We start from the raw sequence: 18,536 nt of genomic DNA, 5'->3' as shown, positions 1-18,536 counted from the left end.
CCCCCCCCCCTTCGGACACCCCACCGCCCGGTCCCATCATCCTGGCGAGCCCACGCTCATTCCGTTTTGAGACTGCGGCCTTTGGCCTTGAACGATCCGAGAACTTTTCTTCTCTGTTTGCGCATGTGGTTGTAGAGAACATAGAGGCCTGGAAGAAGGGCATTTGTTAGCGTCAACGACCTAGAGTAAGGCTATGGGAGTACCTACTTGGCCACCATCCTAGGAAAAGGAACAGGCGCACAAAAGCCGATGGTTGCTCCATCCACATCTCAAGAATTGGGCGTGGAGACTGCGCCGTGGCAACGATGGGTGGGAGAGTGGAGAACATGACGAATGCCTCAGACCCAGCACCCACAGGATACAGAACATAGAAGAAAGTGTATCTACAACATCCCACTTCAATAAAGCTTCAAGCACATATGATATAGGCTTACCGAATCCACGTCAACCAGGAGATCTTAAGGTCGCACAGATTGAGGGCATACCACGAATAGCGAATCACTTCGGTGATTGACCACGCGAACACCATAGAGGCATACAATGGATTCTCCTTGGCCTGGAGGGAATATGTCAGCAGGCTCGCTGGGTCCATTCAAAAGAAAAGGCATACCTGGTCGTAGTGATCTGCAATACCCCAAACTAAGATCAAGCGACTTGCGACTTGCATGATTGTCGTCGCCAAAGATGACTTCACTAATCCTAGCATCGCATGCACCACTTCCAGCAGAGCGAATGTCTGGATGATCTTCACCTCCAATCCTACCTCAGCATACATCGTTGACGCTTGATTGGTCAAAGGATGTAGCCATTTCGGAAGGAGGTAATTGAATACCGCAGGCGTAAACAAGGAAGGAGCAGTCGGATTCATGGCACGGAGCAAAGACATCATCTGTGCCTTGAGACCAACGCTCAATGGCTCCCAGTAGCCACTAATCTCATGGTAGAGACATCTTCCGAGAATCCAGGCCCATGCGAGGCAAGACAGCACGTTGTACGCAACTAGATAATACTGGACGACGCTGAACTGAACTGTGAATTCGAAGCTGTTAGGACAAATAGGGCAGCGCGCAAACAAGACTCACCACGATGGGACTCCGCTGTTTCTGCCCCTGTACTCCTCGCTCGGCCTGCCATTCTATCTCTTCTCTGTTGGATCAAGTGATAAAGACTGTGTTGGGAAATTCGCGCTGGCCTTTTTTGTGGTGCGAACAAACCACTTTCAGGGTCTTGTTTTTCACCTCGGGGCTGATTATAGATGTATTAAAACTAATATAAACGATGCAGACAATGTCACATGGTGGGCGATAGTGTCGCGGAAAAAAGAGAAACGCGCATTGCAATAATAACAACAAGGAGTATCATGCGTTGCTTTTGTGGGGAAAAAAAAATAGAGAGCAGTCCGACCGTGCGTCCGTGAGGTGCTATTTCGGCGTGGCCAAAAAGATACAGTGCTGCCCCCCCGCACCAGCAGACCTGATGAACCATTTGTCCCCATCCTTATAGCGCAAGCGAGTGGGACGCTCCGCCTCTTCTTCGTTACCCAAACCGAGTTGAGACTGATTTCCGGTGCCCCATGAGTAGACGTAGCCCGCGCGGGAAACGGCCAGATTGTGATGTGTACCAGCGTGGACAGAGGATACGGGATTGATCGGCGGAATAGCAGGTGGCCCTTCTGGAACATCGGGGTTCATTTCCTCTGGCGTCGGCACAGGAGGGAAGGCAACGAGGGTAGGCACGGCAACATATGCTCGCATATGCGACTGGTCCTCAGAGCTCATTACGTGGTCACCGTTGACATCCTGTAGGCTCTCTACAGGCCCAATACCCAGTTCAAAGCCATCAGAGCGTCCACAAGCATAAACTCTGCCATCGGACACGAGGAACAGCGTATGATGCTCCCCCCCGCTGATTTGGCTGCAGGTACAAGGATTAGCATGGATCAATTCATGAAGAGACGATGCTTACATCACTTTCTCACCATTGAGCTGGTCAGGATGTAGCGCTCTGACCTCAGTTGGAGCAGTTATGATATCTTCTGACCCTCCATCCTCGGCCGCGACTCCGGTCTGCTTCATAGAATTGAGGCCCCAAGCGAATACACGGCCCTTGACATCAATCGCAAAGCTGTGATACGATCCGCTTCCCACTGCGACGACCTTCTTCAATGCAAGTTTCTCTGGGCGGAGCGCATTAGTCTTGCGGCGCTCGATGATCTTCCTACCCAGCTGTGCTTGTTGTCCATTACCCCACACCCAAACCCGGCCATCCGTAGTGAGTGCTAGAACATGGTCTGTTCCACAGGCCAGAGATATAAATTTCTCTTTTCTGAAGTCTTCGATTGGGGCGGGTGTAAATTGTTGCTGAGCTGAACCTAGCCTGCCATCAAAACCGAGCAGGCCATCGCTAGACTGCGCAATCGATCAGGAAGTGATACAGAAAGATGTCGCCATGGTACGAACTCTAAACGACCCCCAACATCTCAACTGACCATCGACGTCCAGTGCAACACTGATACTATCTCCGGCCGCTACCGTCACTGCACGGAACCCTTCATCCACTAGGGATTGGACGAGCATGGGTTGAGTTTCGAGAACCTCTGTCTGGAAAAACTCTCCTGGAGCATCTGGGATGGGGACATTCGCCGTAAGACGTCCCAGAGAGGCATTGTCGTTGACCCCCCAGCTCCATATCTCCATGTACGACGTCAGTGAGGTGGAAACGATAACCAGAAGATCACCCACCCGTCCCATCTCGTCAATGACCAAGGTGTGCATCCCTCCGGTACATGCCTTCTCGATGCCGGCGCCCGCACCGCCTAGTCTTCCCTCTTCTATAGCCTCTTCGAACCATGTGTGCAACTTTGGCCGGCGAATCTCATCCAACATATCCACCCCCAGACCAAGTTGGGCCATTTCCCCATTCCCGAATATAAATAGGTGCTGAGCAGGACGAAACTCCGCAGGTATCCCGCGCAGAGGGTTAAGCATATTCGCGGAGATCCCTGACGTGTGATTGCCGCGCGCTACAGACAAACGACCGCGTGAACGTTTGACTGGAACTTCTTTGGGATCGGCCATCGCTGCTGCAGTACGCTTTGTAGCACGTTTAAGCTGTGTGCTCGCTTCCTGACTTTCTTGAGGTTCTTGAGAATGAGATCCCATCTTTTTGATTTGGGTGTGCCCGTTCGGTGCTTGCTCTGCTGAGATCTCCGTCTGGGCCAAACGGCAGGTTAGCAAAGCGAAACAGCTCAATGACTCAATTGCTCACATGTTGACTAGAGGCTTTCGAGCGGGAGGCCTTCCTAGGTCTTACACCATTAGTCTCAGCGGTGAGAGTCGAAGTAGATTTTTGAGGTGCCATGACAATATGAAGATGAAGAGAAAGAGAAAGAGAAAGAATGCGAATGGGTTGACAGTTGATGTTTGTACAGAGAGAACCCTTTCAACGTGAAATATAGCACGTGCATCCGCGTGAGGCCTGATGACGAGGCACGCGTCGTGGTTCCGCACTGCATTATGGAACTTTTGTTAAAAGTACACCGGGATCAGAGCAAGTCCTGGCACATAATTTGTATTCTGTGAGGAGCCACAAGTGTTTCTAGTTTACAATAATGCTACATATATGGTTTCTCTATTGTTTACGTCAAAGTCTAAAATTCGTTGCTTTATTCAAACGTTTGCAACGTTACAAATCACCTTCAACCGAGACGCAAACCATGAAGACATCTACGATGGTTCTCTACTGAAAGGATTGAGCCTTAGATTGGAACGAATCGCGATCTCAGCACGCGGGAACTTCCTTGTAACACCGAGTATGCGTACGGCAATGACTGGATAGCAGCCATCGCAAGAACAACTACACAGGGAATTGAGATCAACAGAGAGACTAGTTACGATGGTGCGGCAAACTCACAAATTAAAACAGGTATCCAGAAGACAACGAGCATCCGGTCGCTTTCTATAACAGACTTGAATCAGCTACTCGTAAAGAAGATCTAAATGGCCTACTGTGAGTCCTACGACCATCCATACTCGCTTGGTATGCGTAAGAATTGAGTTCTCCATCGGTAACATCTACTTCGTCATAACGAATTCTTCTAGCACCCCTTGACGGAGGAGCAACGACATCCGGAGCTGGCGCTTGAAGCGCTCCTGACAGCGGAGGCGCCCCACGCATACCTGCAGCAAGCTTGCGACCCTGACCAGCCTCTGGGCGTTGCCACCAAGCCGAAGGAGAATTGATGTTCCCAAGTGTCGATGTCGTCTTCTCTCCATCAAAAGCCTGCGTCGTGCCGGGCCAAGTGAGGGCAGGCGGCCAGGAGGGAACCCCAACGTGGAATATGAGTGGCATCGCTGATAAATTTAACTGCTGAGCCATCTTCTCCCACGGCAACGTGGGAACGACCGAAGGCATCTTCTCCCAAGAAGCGGGGTATGGGGGGTTATGCAGCTGCAGCAATGCTTTTTGCAGCAGAGCCGCGGAGTAATCCACAAGGGTGGATGGCCAATAGCTATATGGGGGTGGGGCCGCATTTGTTCCCTGTTCACCAGGCTCCATCAAGTCCGCATCGGAATCGTCCGGTAAAGGGGGAAGCTCCTCGAGATCGTCAGTGCTGCATGACAATGACGGGCTGGCAACAGGGGAAGACACATTGCGGCCACTAGATGGAGGGTTGATGGAGAAGGCAACATCGTCGTCTTCGCTGACCATGTCATCTCCACTAGGCATACCATAGCTGGCATCGCTCAGAGCGTCGTCCGCGCTCTCATCGGCATCCACTCCATCAAAGTTATCGGGATGATCAAAACCATACTCTTCACAAATTTCCAACACGTCCACTTCGTCGTGCCCCCTCGCCACGTCTGCGGCACTTTCACCCAGACCATGCACTATGTTGACATCCGCACCGGCGTCCACCAGTAATCTTGTGCACCGTACTCGACCATGGAGAGCGGCGAAGTGTAGAGCTGTATAGCCGTTCACATCTCGGACATTCGGATCACTTCCCAGCGACAGGAGCTGACCACATAGACGATGGAAGTTCAGAATCACTGCCAGGTGGAGCAAAGTGAGGCCCGTAGGACCAGTGCGACACAGGTATGCTTCGTTAGCACCGTTAGAGGGGAACGGCGCCTCCAAGAGCCTCATTAATGCCATGACGGTAGACTGGAAGTCATGGCCAGCTGCCTGCGAAGCTTGAGATCCTAAGAATCTTGTAGCGGCATACATGGATTGACCGTATGGCATGCCACCTGCCTGCGATGTCGACGGGTTACCTGGACCCATAGAACGGCCGCTGACCATAATTTGCATAGCAACATCCCTCGCGTTGTCGATGCGACCATTCATCTTTAAACCAACGACTTGCAGGGCTAACTCCATCCTATGTCAAAGTAAGTCTTGCATGCTATAATTGTGGGCAAGAGAACTCACAGTGCCTTGTCGGAATGATCCTCATAGCAGAAGATAGAGGGTTCTTCTCCAAGTACAGGCTCTACGCCTTGGAGAGTCACCCGAACAGGTCCAGGACAGGGACTCGGTGGTAAAATGCACACTATGGCATTTTCACCGTATGGTGTCCAACTCGTTGCGGCAACATTACCGAAAACTGGAGCCGTAGTCAGATTGAAGGCCTGTCCCAAGAGTGTGACCTCGATCCCTCCTGCCACCGGACCTGTTGGGGGAATCAGGCGAAGGATTTTCGGTCGATTCTGGATAACGGTCTGTGGTACGGGTACAGTACCACTGATGGCATGAGGAAATTGGAAGATGCCTGGAATGGTCTGTGGGTAGCTCGGGAGGTTACTCGGCAGGTCTGAGTTGCCACTTATTGCGCTGGTGCTGAGAGGACTCAACGGCAAGGGCAACGGCCCTTGACTTGGAGAGGGTCGCTCCGATAACATAGGTGGGGTAGAAGCCGCAGACCGATTCTTCTTGCGGGGCCGGCGCTCCTGCTGACTTTCCGCGCCGTCGTCAATAACCCTCCTGCGTTTGGGAATAACTTCCTCTGGGCCCGATACTTGACCAAGGATATCAACGCGAGTCGCCGGAGTCTCAATATCGGTTGGGTTCCGTGACTTATGATCATCGGTGATCATGATGGGAGGCGATGTTCCCTCTGCTACCAAGCGGCCGCCTTCGGCGAACAGTTTGAAGACCACACTAAAAACGGGTCAGATTAGCCTACGCGGCTAAAACCAAAATAGAATGTTGGCCTACATGAAACCGACCTTCTCGCGGTGGTGTCGACAGTAGCAGACCAAACGCGTGGGTAAGCTGACCTCTCCATCACGAAGCTCCTGCAAATCGGCGCAATTGAAAATGACCATACGTTTATCATCTAGTTCCTCCTCGCTGTTCTCACGCAGTTTTGGCTTCCCGTGGTCGAGCGAAGGAGACGGGGAAGGAGGACGTCGGACACGAAGAGCCAGTTTACGAGCAGTGCGCTTGACCTCACGTTGATGACAGGAGACGCATCGAAATGCCGTCAAATTTGGTTGGGATGCGGGGTGAACAGTTGCAACCAGATACAGTACTTCTGCTGGCTTTGGCTCCGGCACTGCACCGGCAACACTCGTTAGAATACGAAGACGATAGATGCCACAAAGAAGGCTTACTATTCTTTGCAGCGTTCCGAGGGCGACGTCGGAGGGCAGCGCCCTTCTCCAGTCTTATCCATTTCCATGTTCCAACCCTTCGGCCTGCAAGAGGATCCCCGTCGGGCATAGCCAGTTGCAAGACGACTTTGATCTGCGTTTCAACCCGCGACTTAGCTCCGAAAGATGGAATGGTAGGCAAGCCAATCTTCAAACTGCATTGGAAATCAGAACGATGTCCGAGAGCCCAGGGTCATACTCACCCAGTGATGCTTGGTGGCGGATACACGATCTCGGTGGCTTTCGCGTCATGTTGACTCTCTACTGTAGCGGTCGCTGGTTGAGGAGATTCGCTGGAAGAGGCTGGTGTTTGAGGATGAGAGGTAGAATAGAAGTACGATGTTGAGTAGTCAGTCGGAGAACCCTCTTGACCAACAGGATAAATTAGGCCGGGCATTTGCGCTTCTGTGGGTGGCTCTTGTTTGAGCAGTGTCTCGAGGGGTGAAAAAGTGGTTGGTGACTGCGAACCAAGGGAATGGAAGCTCACGAGCTGTTGCGAGACGGTATCTTGACCATGAGTCGCCGCGAATGGGTACAACTGGAGGCTGGGGGTCCCGAAGTCTACATGAATCGGCCCGGAAGTAGCATGATCCGTTGTCGAACTAAGCGGTATGAAAATGCAGGTCTTCCCAAGCAGTATCAACAACATACCTGAAAGCATCCTCTTTCAACACGTCCTCAAGGAGGAGACTCTGCTCTGGGGGCTTGAGATCGGGAAGTGATGTGCTCAAATGCCAGTTCGCGAACGGTTGGGACACTCGTCCATTCATATTCGGATCGGAAGGATAATCAGAGGTAGATGGTGAGGAGTGTGAGGAGGCGGTGGGAGGAGAAGGGGAGCGCGGCCGAGAGACCGCAGACTCGGTCATTGTCAAGTAGTTGAAAGAGGGTCGTGTCGAGGATGATAACGAAGCGCAGTGGCCAACCGGGTTGGCGAAACGGATGAGGGAGGGCTATGTGACCCACGAGGTTGACGAACACGAGGATTGGAGGATGTCTCAGAAGACAACAGAAGAGGGGAAGCCGTACGAAGGACCACCAGACTGCTGTTACCGTGAATACCTTCGCTTGAGCGTTGATAATCGGACGAGGCTTGCTGGATGGTCCTCCAAGAATACGGTCAAGAGATGAACAATCGTTTGGGTGACGGAAGAGATGGACGAGATCGTTCCCTCCTCCAGTCAGGTTGCCTAATGTCAAGGCTTGCTGCGGGGTCTGTGTCCGCATATTCAAACGTGGCCGCAGCACAGCCCCTGCTCATTTCATTACCCCCCCTGCCCCCAACGAATCCCTCGATTGGTCCATTCCATTCTTGCTTCGCCTGACCATGACAGCTCCATATCCCGTGACACATTTGCAGGCTTGGATCACTTGACCTTGACCAACCACAACATTTCATTCTCTTTAATGCTCGATACGGACTTTCAATACCTTCTTGTGGTGCAAAAGCCGTGTTAGTTTACCCGTGAGGAGCACTGTGTTTGGATGTCAGAAGGCATAGTGTAGTCCCACCATCAACCAGCCAACAGTCGCTAGTACCGTGTGGTTTGTCTACAGCCAGTCCTTAGATCGGTGGAGGTTGTGTCAGGGGGTACATGGCTACATTTTCAGGTACTCTCTGTACAGTAAGGGGATAGTCTCCATAAAGCAACAGACTTTAGTACAATCGCTCGAGAGCTCGACACCTTCGGTGGAGTCACTCCAAGACTAGACCGCTTCCACACCCTCGACACTTGCCACCTCTTGCTGCCAGTGACAGATGCGCCCCAACACCTCCGCCTTATGCCTACGAGCCGCACCGCTGACTGCGAGTAGGATATTGTAAAAGGGTTCTAGGCCTGGCCCATCCTCGGCAGACGAGCTCAACTGGTTCGCTCCATAGTGTGGATTGGTCGGGCCCGGAAGCACAGTACCGGGCCTTGCCCTGGACCTCGTCATCGGTCCACCGTAACCGGGTCCCGTGCCAGGGCCGTCCTGGGATGCCGGAGATGGGTCGAAGGTACCATCCTCAGGTGGATGATATTCGGGGTACGGATACGAGATTGAGGGATTGCCGTAGCCGAACTTCTCGAGGTAAACGCATACGAGGTGGACAATGCAGAGGCGCATGCTGGGGAGCGGGACGGGGTCCACATTGCTTCCAGGTGGCACTCGGGCAAAGGCAGCCTTGGTGTTGTTCTGGATGCTTGTGCTCATTACGTATCGGTTGAGCTCAGCACCGGGTAACACCCACTGCGCAGCGAACTGCTGTTCCGCGGGATACTCCATATCGGGATACTGAGTAGAAAGATCTCGTTCCCGCCATGGAATGTTGTCCGTTGTGATGACACGATTGGGCGTCTACAACAGTCGAATTAGAAGGTGCGTCCACAGCAGGTCACTGAGCTTACAGGCATGATGGTGAGGAAATGGTCGTCAAACAACGTGTGAAACAAGGTGTTCACGAGGGCGCCGTTGCGGGGGTCGTTGATGCTCGCTATATTGTTGCCGTCTTCGTCGTGGTCCAGAGGTTCCGGCAGCGTGCGCGCAACCAGCTCTTGGATTCTCTGGCCCAGCCGTCAGCAGGTGCCGACCAACTGCATATGGGGGACTCACCTCGCCAAAATGAAAACGTACGATGTGCTGGACTTGACAGCCCATAGCCGGTACACCGGTGAAAATGCACTCGGTGTCGCGCCGCTGGATGGCATCCACAAATGGCTTAGATCGGGCCTCGCTCTCGGCCGAGGTATGCATCGACGAACGTCGGTTGATGGCGTCCATGTCGGGGAGGTTGGTGCTGCTATCGAGGGCCACAGGAGGCCATGTTGAATGTCCATCCGTGGGGTTGTCCACGACCCGAAAGATAGAGCCCTCCACAAGGTCGAGGTCCGGCGGGCACCCAATCCCTGTCGCATGATAGACGATGTCGCACGTTGCGATACTTGGGATGTAGACCGCAAATAACTTGAGGAACAGGACGGGAGGCTTGCAGTTACGTTCCAGTATGTCCAGGGGCAACTTGAGGTGCCACCACGTCTTGATATTCTCCTTATTGACGATCCAGTGTAGGAGCAAAATCACATGCCCAGGAGGGCAGAAGGGAGCGGGGGGCATATCGGGAGTCGGAAGATGGCTGGCCGCTGTCGAAGGGCTTGCTACGGGGGTGCTCGACATGGGGATGAGATGGGAGGATGAGATGTAGAGAGGTCAAGGACGACGGGTCTGCACGCCGTGAATGTGATTGCCTGAACGGAGGCTAATGTTGAACGGAGGCTAATTTACTTCTGTGCTCAGCAAGCGCACGCGGGAGCAGAAGGAGTTTTTCCTGTCCCCTATGGAAAGTCAGAGCGGACAGCTCAATTTTTGTATTGAAATCACTGCCACCTGGGCAAGGGACCCCATGTCGCGTCGAGGATTTCGGGTGGCCAGACCCTGATTTTGGGAAAATGGTCAAAAAGTCACGTGACTAATGACATAATAGGTGGCTGTGTGCTTTCGAAACTGGCTAACTCTACCAAAAAAGCTCCAGTTTAGCTTCTTCTTTGTGCAGTCTGCCTAAATTAAGGCAGAATAGAGTCACAATAGTGTTTTGAAAAGAAATTTATATTTACATTCATCATGCAACAGGAAATGAAGTCAATACAACCGAAGGAAGCAATATGGAAGACCCTTCCAGCGATGAGGACCAACGAGTCTTAACTTTAGCTTCCTTCGTCGAGTTTTGCGTCCGTGGGAGGACGCAAATCTATGTCAGGCCACCCATTAAACTATGAAGTTATGTTTACATGTATCATAAGCTAATGAGATCAAAAAAAAACATTCCTCAATGTAACTATTGGTAAATAATTCAATAAAAAATAAAGCTGAATTAGATCATTTTGGTAGAGTTAGCCAGTTTCGAAAGCACACAGCCACCTATTATGTCATTAGTCACGTGACTTTTTGACCATTTTCCCAAAATCAGGGTCTGGCCACCCGAAATCCTCGACGCGACATGGGGTCCCTTGCCCAGGTGGCAGTGATTTCAATACAAAAATTGAGCTGTCCGCTCTGACTTTCTTTCCATAGTCCCCCTTCCTGTGCAGGGAATTGTCAAACCGGCATCGGGCAACCCTTCTTTTTTGAAACCAGTAACCAGGACTGGTTGTCATCGGAGGAATTACCTCTTCACCAATGCTAGCAGCAGTGATCGATGATCCCCATTTCGTATAATTGGAGAGTCGCCGAAAATTAGAAGCGCATTGCTGGCTAGAGCTCCACTAATTGCAAGTTGGGTGTCTGCAAGAACAGATGCGGCGCACTACCAGGCAACAAGCAAAAAAGTCGGTCCGACTCACGGCTTACCTAACAGTACCTAACAGAACATGGTCAACGATGAATATATAAACATTCCCCACAAGTGGTGAACGATGTGACTGAAGCAAAGGGTGAAAAAAAAGAAAAGCTTCCCCGACACCTGTGCGATTCGAACACACGCGGTCTGAGACCATACCCTGTGCTAAGGAAATAGCAGGGGCACCCGTTAACCACTCCGGCAAAGTGTCAACTTGACATGACATCCTCTTTTCTTCCAACTAAGACTTAATTTGCAGCAACCGTTGAAACACATGCAAATATCAACTTAAACCTTTGAAGAATTCATCTAGAGGGGAAATCTATTGAGTTTCTAAGTGCTGCATGCAGAGCTATCCCCAACGAGCCACCGATGTACAGCTGCCCATCCATCTTTATCGGCAACCCAATCACGGACGACCTGCTCCACCGCCTGTTCACATCGTTCGGCACTGTTCTCATCTTTGAGACAACGACCCCTGAACGTTCCTGCATCCATCCCCAAAAGGGAAGCAACCTTGCCTTCGGGCAGAAGGTAAGTCAGAACAATGGCACTGGGCAGTAACTCCAATTCTGGAATATCCACCAGGGTTGAAGGTGGCGCTAATGAAAACAGAGTGTGCAGTTGTGCCAGGCTCAGCAGTGCTTCTGAACGCAGCTCGGATGCAAGCGAATTGGTGAACACTGCGCAACTGTTCGAGAGTGCCGTAACGAAAGACTGTAATGCATGCGCATCGCGGGATAAAGTGCTTGGCGTGACCGGACGTTGGGGGACAGAGGGAGTGACAGGGCGCGAGACAAGCTGCTTGATGCCAAACCTTGATGGGACATCCACTCTCTCTGCAGCGTGTGTAATGCCCAAGGGTGGGGAGGACTTGCGCTCCGGAAAAATGGCCCTCATCGTGGCGCGAGGTCGATAAACCAAGCTGACCATTCCTTCCCATGCAACATTTGCCAGCAATTCTGCTGCCCAAATCTGTCGTTTGTCGGTAGGTTCTGCTCCAAGAAGCCTTTGCAGAAGCTTGCTGGCGCCCACTACGGACTGGTTCAAAGCGGCGAGGCTACCGTGTTCCTTGATGCCAGCTGTAGCATTCTCCAGGTCTACGGCTAATCCAACGAGGATACCCTTTAATGCCGCAACAATGGGGAGGCCAGCGCGTGTCTCGAGAGCGCTCAGTTGGGCTCTATATGGCGCCAGCCCCTCGTTGACGAAACGAGGAACATTCGGTATTAGAAGGGCGTCGCTTAGCTCGCCAGCGAAGGCCGCCAGAGCCAGGGCATGCACCTGGGCAGCGGACAGTGAGGGCGGCAGAGGGGAAGTGGGTAAAAATTGAGGGGAAGCGAGGAGCGGGGTCAAGAGCCCTTGAATGTTACTCAAGAGCACTGACAGCGGCCGTTGCACGGTTCGAAGAATGGCTCTTTGGGTGAACGTATCGACGCTGTTGGATCCATTCGTAAATTCGCTGGAAGAGGTTAGTACGATAGTGGGTCAAGAATCACCCGAAACTCATACCCGCTAATCAGCATCCCGAGTGATTTGCCTTTTCCCCAGGGCACGGAACGACGGCGATCCCACACTGGCCCTTCCGTTCCGCCCATCAACGCTTTAGCGACAGCCTCGTTGAGCTTCATTCCGAGCAGTGTGCAGTATGACTCGGCAACCAGTCCTGCGTTTCCAACATCCGTGGCTTCTTTGAGCGAAGGACGCATTAACGCGTTGAGGGGACGGGAGAGAGATACACCCCGTTGCAGATCAGGGGCGTAGGAAGTCGGGATCGCTTCACCTCCGGTAGGCGCGGGAGAAGTTGGGCGAGATGGCCACAATAACATGGCGGCAGTCTTGCGATTGTACATCGCGTTTCGCAGCAAATAAAAATTATTGGTGTCGTAGAAGAGAAGGGGAGAGACGTGATCAAATCGAATCGGAGAGAAAGATGGTAGAGGCGAATGCAAAGTGGATTCTCTTGTTTAGGCGAGGCGGAGCGATCCAGTTCCCACCGGTGATGGTGCAGGCGACGGTCTAGCCCATAAATCAAAGGCACACTTGCAGGCGAGACCAGATGTAAGAAGCAAACCGCTCTAAGGAGGCTTGTCCGTCCCTACGAGGAGGAATGCAAGCGGAGAGATGAAGTCACGGGACAGTGTGTCGAATTTGCTGCAAACAAACACGTATCAATGCATGTGCTATAGGACCGTGGTATAACAATTATACATACCCTACGACAAGGAGGACCGAGAGTGCGTAGTTTCTACAGCTGGGATCGTCGCTCATGAAGCGCAAAAGGAGGTTGGAAGTGGGAGGACAGGCGACAGCCCTTGGCGCCTTTTATCCTGTTTCGCCCTCACGCCAGGCGGAGGCAAACGGAGGAAAAATCTGTCACCCAGCACCGCCCCTGACCTCTGTTATCACATGACATTACGCTCGGATCTCAGAAACCAACAGCAACAATCTGTCATAAGCTAGAACTCAAATCCCTCTCCTCTGAAAGCCTCAGCCGACCTTTCTGGAGGAAGCGCCCGCTCAGCCAAATCATGGCGATCCTTTGATATATCCGTCTTGTGAGCTGGCCAATAATTGTGAAGGGGTCGAGGGACACAACTCACCATGGCGAGGAATGTCCGGCGGAGCGTTTTCCATATATCGTCGTTAGACTTCACACTGCTAGGTATCGCTGTTGTGGAAGCCGACCCATCGTGCATCGCTATGGCGCTTAGAAAATGTTCTACTGCTTCTTGGTGTGCGCCCATATTCAAACCTGGCAGATTCAGCTGAACTGCCGATGTTCCGTAGAGACACATACATGCGACACCAATATTGACTATAGCTCTGGTGTAGTTCGGCCATATTTCCAAGGCCCGTCGATATGCACCTATCGCCTCTTCAGGACGGTTGCCATTCGACAAACAGGAACCTAGCCGATTCCACAAAACCGCATTCTGGCGCGGGCGGTCAGGCACAAACACGGAGAGGGGAGGCCCATTCACCTGTGGATTAATGGACAATGCGGCCTGGAAACATTCGGCCGCTCTGTCATATTCCGCTTCGCTGTAGAGCAACACGCCGAGTCCCACTTGAACGTCGGGGTCGACAATATTCTCTGCATGCTGTTCTCGAGCCAGAGAGATAAAGATGTCCTTGACCGCATCTCGCACTGACCAAATTGCTCGTCCGCGAATCATTCCCAAGTCAGGTATGTCAGCCTTGTTAGAATGCCTAGAATGGGCGAACTGCAGGAGGGTGAAAAAGCAGGCCATGTCATATGATTGGTTGACGTAGGCTATGGCGAGCTCCTGACGAACACATGAGTCGGTATCAGCGACATTGGCTGACAAATGCCCGCACGAGAATTGCCGAATTTGCGTCTTGGTGTCCTGCGCTGTCCTTTACAGCACGGACAAGGGCTTTGATACCTTTATCATCTCTCTCATCTCGCACAAGCACTTGGCCCAGGGTATACCACAGCTGAAATTGAGGAGTCTGGGTTTTATCTAGCTGCAGCATAGCTTCCAGAATCAACGCAGATCGGGTTAAGGCAGACGGATCGGATGATGCAAGTGCTTGCTGCAAGAGTGTGGGCAGAGATTCCGAGAGGTGCAGCGTTAAATATGGGTTCTCTCGTTCTAGAAAAGGGTGAGACCAACAATTGTGCCTACCCCCTGCATCACCCACCGAATTCGTACTCTCCGAAATCTGGGAGGCCATCATCGTCATACCGCATAGAGAACTCGGAATCGTCTCGCGTCGTTGCAGTAAGCTCCTGATACTTCCGCTCCATCTCGCTAAGATCCCATAGAGAGTCATCCGCGCTTTCTTCCATTTGATGAGCGTGTAAATCAGCCTCCCAGGATGCCAGATCCGCGCCTTCAGGGGTTTGGAGCCTTTCATGATTCATTTGAGTCCAGACACTTAGATAATTCCTTGTGAGCTACAGTGTAAGTTAGACAAATCAAGCCCACCTCTCAAACTCAGCGGTAAAGTCGTGTTCAAGGGCTGGACTAGCGACAGGCCTCTCATCAGACTGCACGGTGACGCGGGCAAATGCATCATCGAGGGCAGCATCCCCCAAGCCGTAAGCCCTTCCCTTCCCCTTGACATCAACAGAGACAGGCGAAACATCTATTCTGGCGAACTCTCGATCCCACATAGACTGTGGGACCTCGGTGATCCTTGCCTCCCGCACCGTTGATGTTGACATGGAGGGAATTCGGAACTCCGTAGCCCACGGCCCCGGGACACTTTGAGCCCGGCGCAGTGCAGCTTCCATATCGGCGTACATGCCCGTAGTGTTTATCATCAATGGAGACTCGTTCATACGGGGTAATTCAGCCGCCCAGTCAGAACGATGGTCATCAAAAGGGGACTCTGCAGTTCCAGGAGAATTGAGAAATGGATGGGGTAAAACAGCCTGATTGGCGAAGAACTGAGCAGTCGCGGACCTTGCAGACGAGGTTGTGGCAGAGGGCGCAGTCATCGGAATACGGCTGAGCTTCTATTGAAATGTATCTGCTGAGCTTCTCACACAGGAACGACACCCGGATGCTCACTGATCTAGACGTCGCAGATGGCCGCGCGAGTTGCAGGCTTCTGTCAACATCGGCATGTTTCTGAAGTTCGCTCAGAGCGCTTGAGGGGCCACAGTCTGTGCTAGAGAGTATGGTGGACATGATCTCGACAAGGGAGAATACAAGAGGATGAGCAAAGGATGGAACAACCGCTGGTCATGCTGTAATAGTGGTGTGCTTCTGTCAGGGAATAACCGAGACTTTCACATGCTGGGACCCATGGGTGGCTGTGCAATCAGCTGGAAGCTACTCTTCTCCGTTGATGGATGTCCTTAGTCCGTCACTGTAACATGTTTGCACGGTCTGCTCACCTTTTACGGCCCGCTCTTGCAAGGCTCTATGCGACTCCCCCGCATCCCTCTACCCTTCTGTACCTAGAACATGCGAGCGGGAAGCTCACAGGGGGAACCCTGTGTGCCCTCACAGCGGCCAAGCTTCTCGGCGGTGAAATAACTGGTGTTCTCATGGGCTCCCAGACAGAGCTCGACGCAGTATTACCCCAAGCTAGAAAGTCAGTACATCCTTTGATTTAATTTAGACAAGTGGTCACCTTCGTATTTTTCTCAAGATTGGATGGCCTGACAAAGATTCTGACATCGAGCTCTCGTTTATATGTGCATTCGGTCCCGGAAACCACTGTTCCTTTCTTCCAGAAGTTGGTCCAAGACCGGGGATATACTCACCTCTTCTCCTCAACGTCTTCCACTTCAAAATCTTTTCTGCCACGCTTGGCAGCTCAACTTGACGTTCAGCCTATCTCAGATGTGACGTCCATCAGCGTTGAATCGGGTGCCGACATCTATACACGGCCAATCTATGCAGGCAATGCAATTTCCACAGTCAAGCCCACTTCCGACGGTCTCCGCATTGTCACAGTGCGGAGTACTGCGTTTCAACAGTCTGGCATCGGCTCTTCCGATGTAGCCGTAGAAGACATTGCACCAGCTGAGCCGTCCGAAGTACAAGCGGAACATCTGAAAACCATGACCACCGAGAGCACGCGGCCGGAATTGGGCTCCTCCGATATAGTTATATCCGGCGGTCGCGGTCTGAAGAGCCGCGCCAATTTTGATGCAACACTTACACCGTTAGCCGATAGACTGGGTGCTGCCATCGGCGCGAGCCGGGCCGCTGTGGACGCTGGCTATGCCGACAATAGTTTACAGGTATGAAAACAACAACTTCACTGGTGGCATCGTCACGTTACCTTGTGATAGGTTGGCCAGACAGGCAAAATTGTTGCTCCATCTCTTTACATAGCAATTGGCATCTCTGGGGCAATCCAACACCTCGCTGGGATGAAAGATTCCAAGTTCATCGTCGCGATCAATAAGGTCATCCCTGCCCTCTCACGGTAGACGTGCTGCTAACTATCCCCTACCAGGATCCGGATGCTCCCATTTTCCAGGTTGCGGATGGTGGACTGGAGGCAGATCTTTTCGACGCGGTGCCCGAGCTTCTCACAAAGTTGCCAGAGCGAAAGTAGTGAAGGAAAGATGTGCAAACCTTGTTTGTTCCATGAGCAGCCTTCTGTAAAAAATGCGACACCTATACAAGTCAAACCGCCTAAAAACTTAGGATATTTACATTGTACATAGCTCTCCAAGTTGACAGATGCACTATTCCAAGATGCTCGGGTCACCGCCAAGGGTCCTGAGCCCCCTTCTGCCAGTCTACTTCGGCAACCCCGTGGAACAAGCTGGGACAACAGCAGTACCCCGCGAGCAAAGCATTGACCAAGCAAGTGATGATGGTCCTGCTCTGTGTCTGGTGCTATGCAGAACCTATAACTGAGCTCAACAACAGACTTATTGTATAAACTGGCCTCACATTACTACTATCTTCTGTGCTCTGCTTAGATGACTACCCCTCAATGGTGCCACTGTAATAAACAACATCCCATGATTGTTCAAACTGTCTGTTATATAAAACACTGTGGCAAACAATTGAGGCAGAGACAAATATATGCTAGACTAAAGGCTCACAACATGGCAAATTATCTTCAATGCTGCACAATATGGATATATCAGAGCATTCACAAGAACATCATAGAACACCCTTGAATATGAACATCAAGAAGTGTGTGGAACAAACTGAGGCACTTCATAGTAGCAAGGAAGCCGGAAGATATCGCTGACTAGCAGTGATGACTGGAAGAAGCTATGTTTGAGTCAGAGGAATTACACCCTTCAAATTAGTTGCACTTTGCCTGTGGATTTGAGTGCACCTGAAAGACAGCAACCCTTGGAGGAAACATGAATGGCTTTTTCAAAATTTATCAAATCAATACTCCGCCATGTTCTATTCAGAGTTAATACCCGTCAAAAGGCTTGGATTATTTTTGTGAATTTAAATGCACCTGAGAAATTCCCCCTTCTCTGCAACCTCTGGGTGAGACATGCATGTCATTATGAAATAAATACACCAAGCCCTAGTATGGCAGAGCTGTTCTATTCAGAGTTCATACACCCTTCAAAAGGCTTAAATCATTTTTTGTGGATTTAAATCCACCTGAGACATGCCCCATTCTGTGCAACCTCTGGGTGAGACATGCATGCCATTTTCAATATTCATCAAATAAATACACAGAGCCATGGTACAGCAGACCTGAGTTAATAATGCACCCTTCAAAAGGCTTAAAGTGGTTTGGGTGTATTTCATGCACATGAGACATTGCCCATTCCAATTTGTTCGGAAAGTATACCAAGCAATCACCTCAGATCCCTCAATCAGAGTGAACATCTGTGGAAGGCATACACCATATCAGAGACATATCTGGCAGACTGAAGCAGCATCTGTTGAACTGAATATCAACATTGCCAGTACATTGTCATCGCAGAGGCTATGTTAGGGCAACACAGGCTGACTAAGTCTGCTCACCTAAGAGTGCCAAGAGTCTAAGCAGGCAACAAGGAAGTGGAGTAGACCTGATGACTAAGACCTATCTACAGTATAGGTATCTGTGGATGATCCTAAGAGACCAAGTCTGAAGAGACAGTCCCC

General features: G+C 51.5%; 7 protein-coding genes and 1 non-coding gene across 8 annotated transcripts; 1 reads left to right on the top strand and 7 right to left on the bottom strand.

Moving 5' to 3' along the window:
- Positions 1–56: 56 nt before the first annotated feature.
- Positions 57–1,215, bottom strand: DACRYDRAFT_119510 (PTPLA-domain-containing protein; the record flags this gene model as incomplete). The annotated part of the gene is made up of 5 exons (XM_040770804.1): positions 1,083–1,215; positions 611–1,029; positions 435–556; positions 208–383; positions 57–148 (listed from the first exon to the last, which is right to left on the bottom strand). The coding sequence occupies exons 1-5, from the start codon at positions 1,132–1,134 to the stop codon at positions 57–59; spliced, it is 861 nt and encodes a 286-aa protein (XP_040624304.1). The 5' UTR covers positions 1,135–1,215.
- A 206-nt stretch (positions 1,216–1,421) lies between these two features.
- Positions 1,422–2,987, bottom strand: DACRYDRAFT_59294 (RCC1/BLIP-II; the record flags this gene model as incomplete). Its single annotated transcript, XM_040775551.1, has 4 exons — positions 1,422–1,914; positions 1,966–2,408; positions 2,460–2,690; positions 2,742–2,987. The coding sequence occupies 4 exons, from the start codon at positions 2,985–2,987 to the stop codon at positions 1,422–1,424; spliced, it is 1,413 nt and encodes a 470-aa protein (XP_040624303.1).
- Positions 2,988–3,568: 581 nt separating this feature from the next.
- Positions 3,569–7,805, bottom strand: DACRYDRAFT_25162 (uncharacterized protein). Its single transcript, XM_040774037.1, has 8 exons — positions 7,308–7,805; positions 6,860–7,258; positions 6,618–6,811; positions 6,220–6,559; positions 5,434–6,162; positions 4,008–5,383; positions 3,913–3,957; positions 3,569–3,854 (listed from the first exon to the last, which is right to left on the bottom strand). Exons 1-8 carry the CDS (start codon positions 7,523–7,525, stop codon positions 3,781–3,783), a joined length of 3,375 nt encoding a protein of 1,124 aa, XP_040624302.1. The 5' UTR covers positions 7,526–7,805; the 3' UTR covers positions 3,569–3,780.
- Positions 7,806–8,244: 439 nt separating this feature from the next.
- DACRYDRAFT_25161 (uncharacterized protein) lies at positions 8,245–9,799 on the bottom strand. The gene is made up of 3 exons (XM_040774036.1): positions 9,252–9,799; positions 9,047–9,202; positions 8,245–8,996 (listed from the first exon to the last, which is right to left on the bottom strand). Exons 1-3 carry the CDS (start codon positions 9,750–9,752, stop codon positions 8,364–8,366), a joined length of 1,290 nt encoding a protein of 429 aa, XP_040624301.1. The 5' UTR covers positions 9,753–9,799; the 3' UTR covers positions 8,245–8,363.
- Positions 9,800–11,088: 1,289 nt separating this feature from the next.
- Positions 11,089–11,182, bottom strand: DACRYDRAFT_t57. Its single transcript has one exon. It is a non-coding gene; the product is annotated as a tRNA-Ser (tRNA).
- Positions 11,183–11,269: 87 nt separating this feature from the next.
- DACRYDRAFT_119506 (uncharacterized protein) lies at positions 11,270–13,249 on the bottom strand. Its single transcript, XM_040770803.1, has 3 exons — positions 13,187–13,249; positions 12,484–13,125; positions 11,270–12,433 (listed from the first exon to the last, which is right to left on the bottom strand). Exons 2-3 carry the CDS (start codon positions 12,822–12,824, stop codon positions 11,305–11,307), a joined length of 1,470 nt encoding a protein of 489 aa, XP_040624300.1. The 5' UTR covers positions 12,825–13,125; positions 13,187–13,249; the 3' UTR covers positions 11,270–11,304.
- Positions 13,250–13,377: 128 nt separating this feature from the next.
- DACRYDRAFT_25159 (TPR-like protein) lies at positions 13,378–15,457 on the bottom strand. The gene is made up of 7 exons (XM_040774035.1): positions 14,928–15,457; positions 14,641–14,876; positions 14,314–14,591; positions 13,956–14,261; positions 13,772–13,907; positions 13,575–13,726; positions 13,378–13,511 (listed from the first exon to the last, which is right to left on the bottom strand). The coding sequence occupies exons 1-7, from the start codon at positions 15,440–15,442 to the stop codon at positions 13,431–13,433; spliced, it is 1,704 nt and encodes a 567-aa protein (XP_040624299.1). The 5' UTR covers positions 15,443–15,457; the 3' UTR covers positions 13,378–13,430.
- A 366-nt stretch (positions 15,458–15,823) lies between these two features.
- DACRYDRAFT_84966 (electron transfer flavo protein alpha subunit) lies at positions 15,824–17,145 on the top strand (the record flags this gene model as incomplete). Its single annotated transcript, XM_040776710.1, has 4 exons — positions 15,824–16,044; positions 16,102–16,699; positions 16,751–16,867; positions 16,918–17,145. 4 exons carry the CDS (start codon positions 15,824–15,826, stop codon positions 17,017–17,019), a joined length of 1,038 nt encoding a protein of 345 aa, XP_040624298.1. The 3' UTR covers positions 17,020–17,145.
- Between the last annotated feature and the right edge of the window lie 1,391 nt (positions 17,146–18,536).

The sequence above is a fragment of the Dacryopinax primogenitus genome (assembly GCF_000292625.1).
Source record: "Dacryopinax primogenitus strain DJM-731 SS1 chromosome Unknown DACRYscaffold_23, whole genome shotgun sequence".
Taxonomy (NCBI): Eukaryota; Fungi; Basidiomycota; class Dacrymycetes; order Dacrymycetales; family Dacrymycetaceae; genus Dacryopinax; species Dacryopinax primogenitus.
Note: the sequence above shows the minus strand (reverse complement) of the source record. Positions and strands in the feature narration are given on the sequence as shown.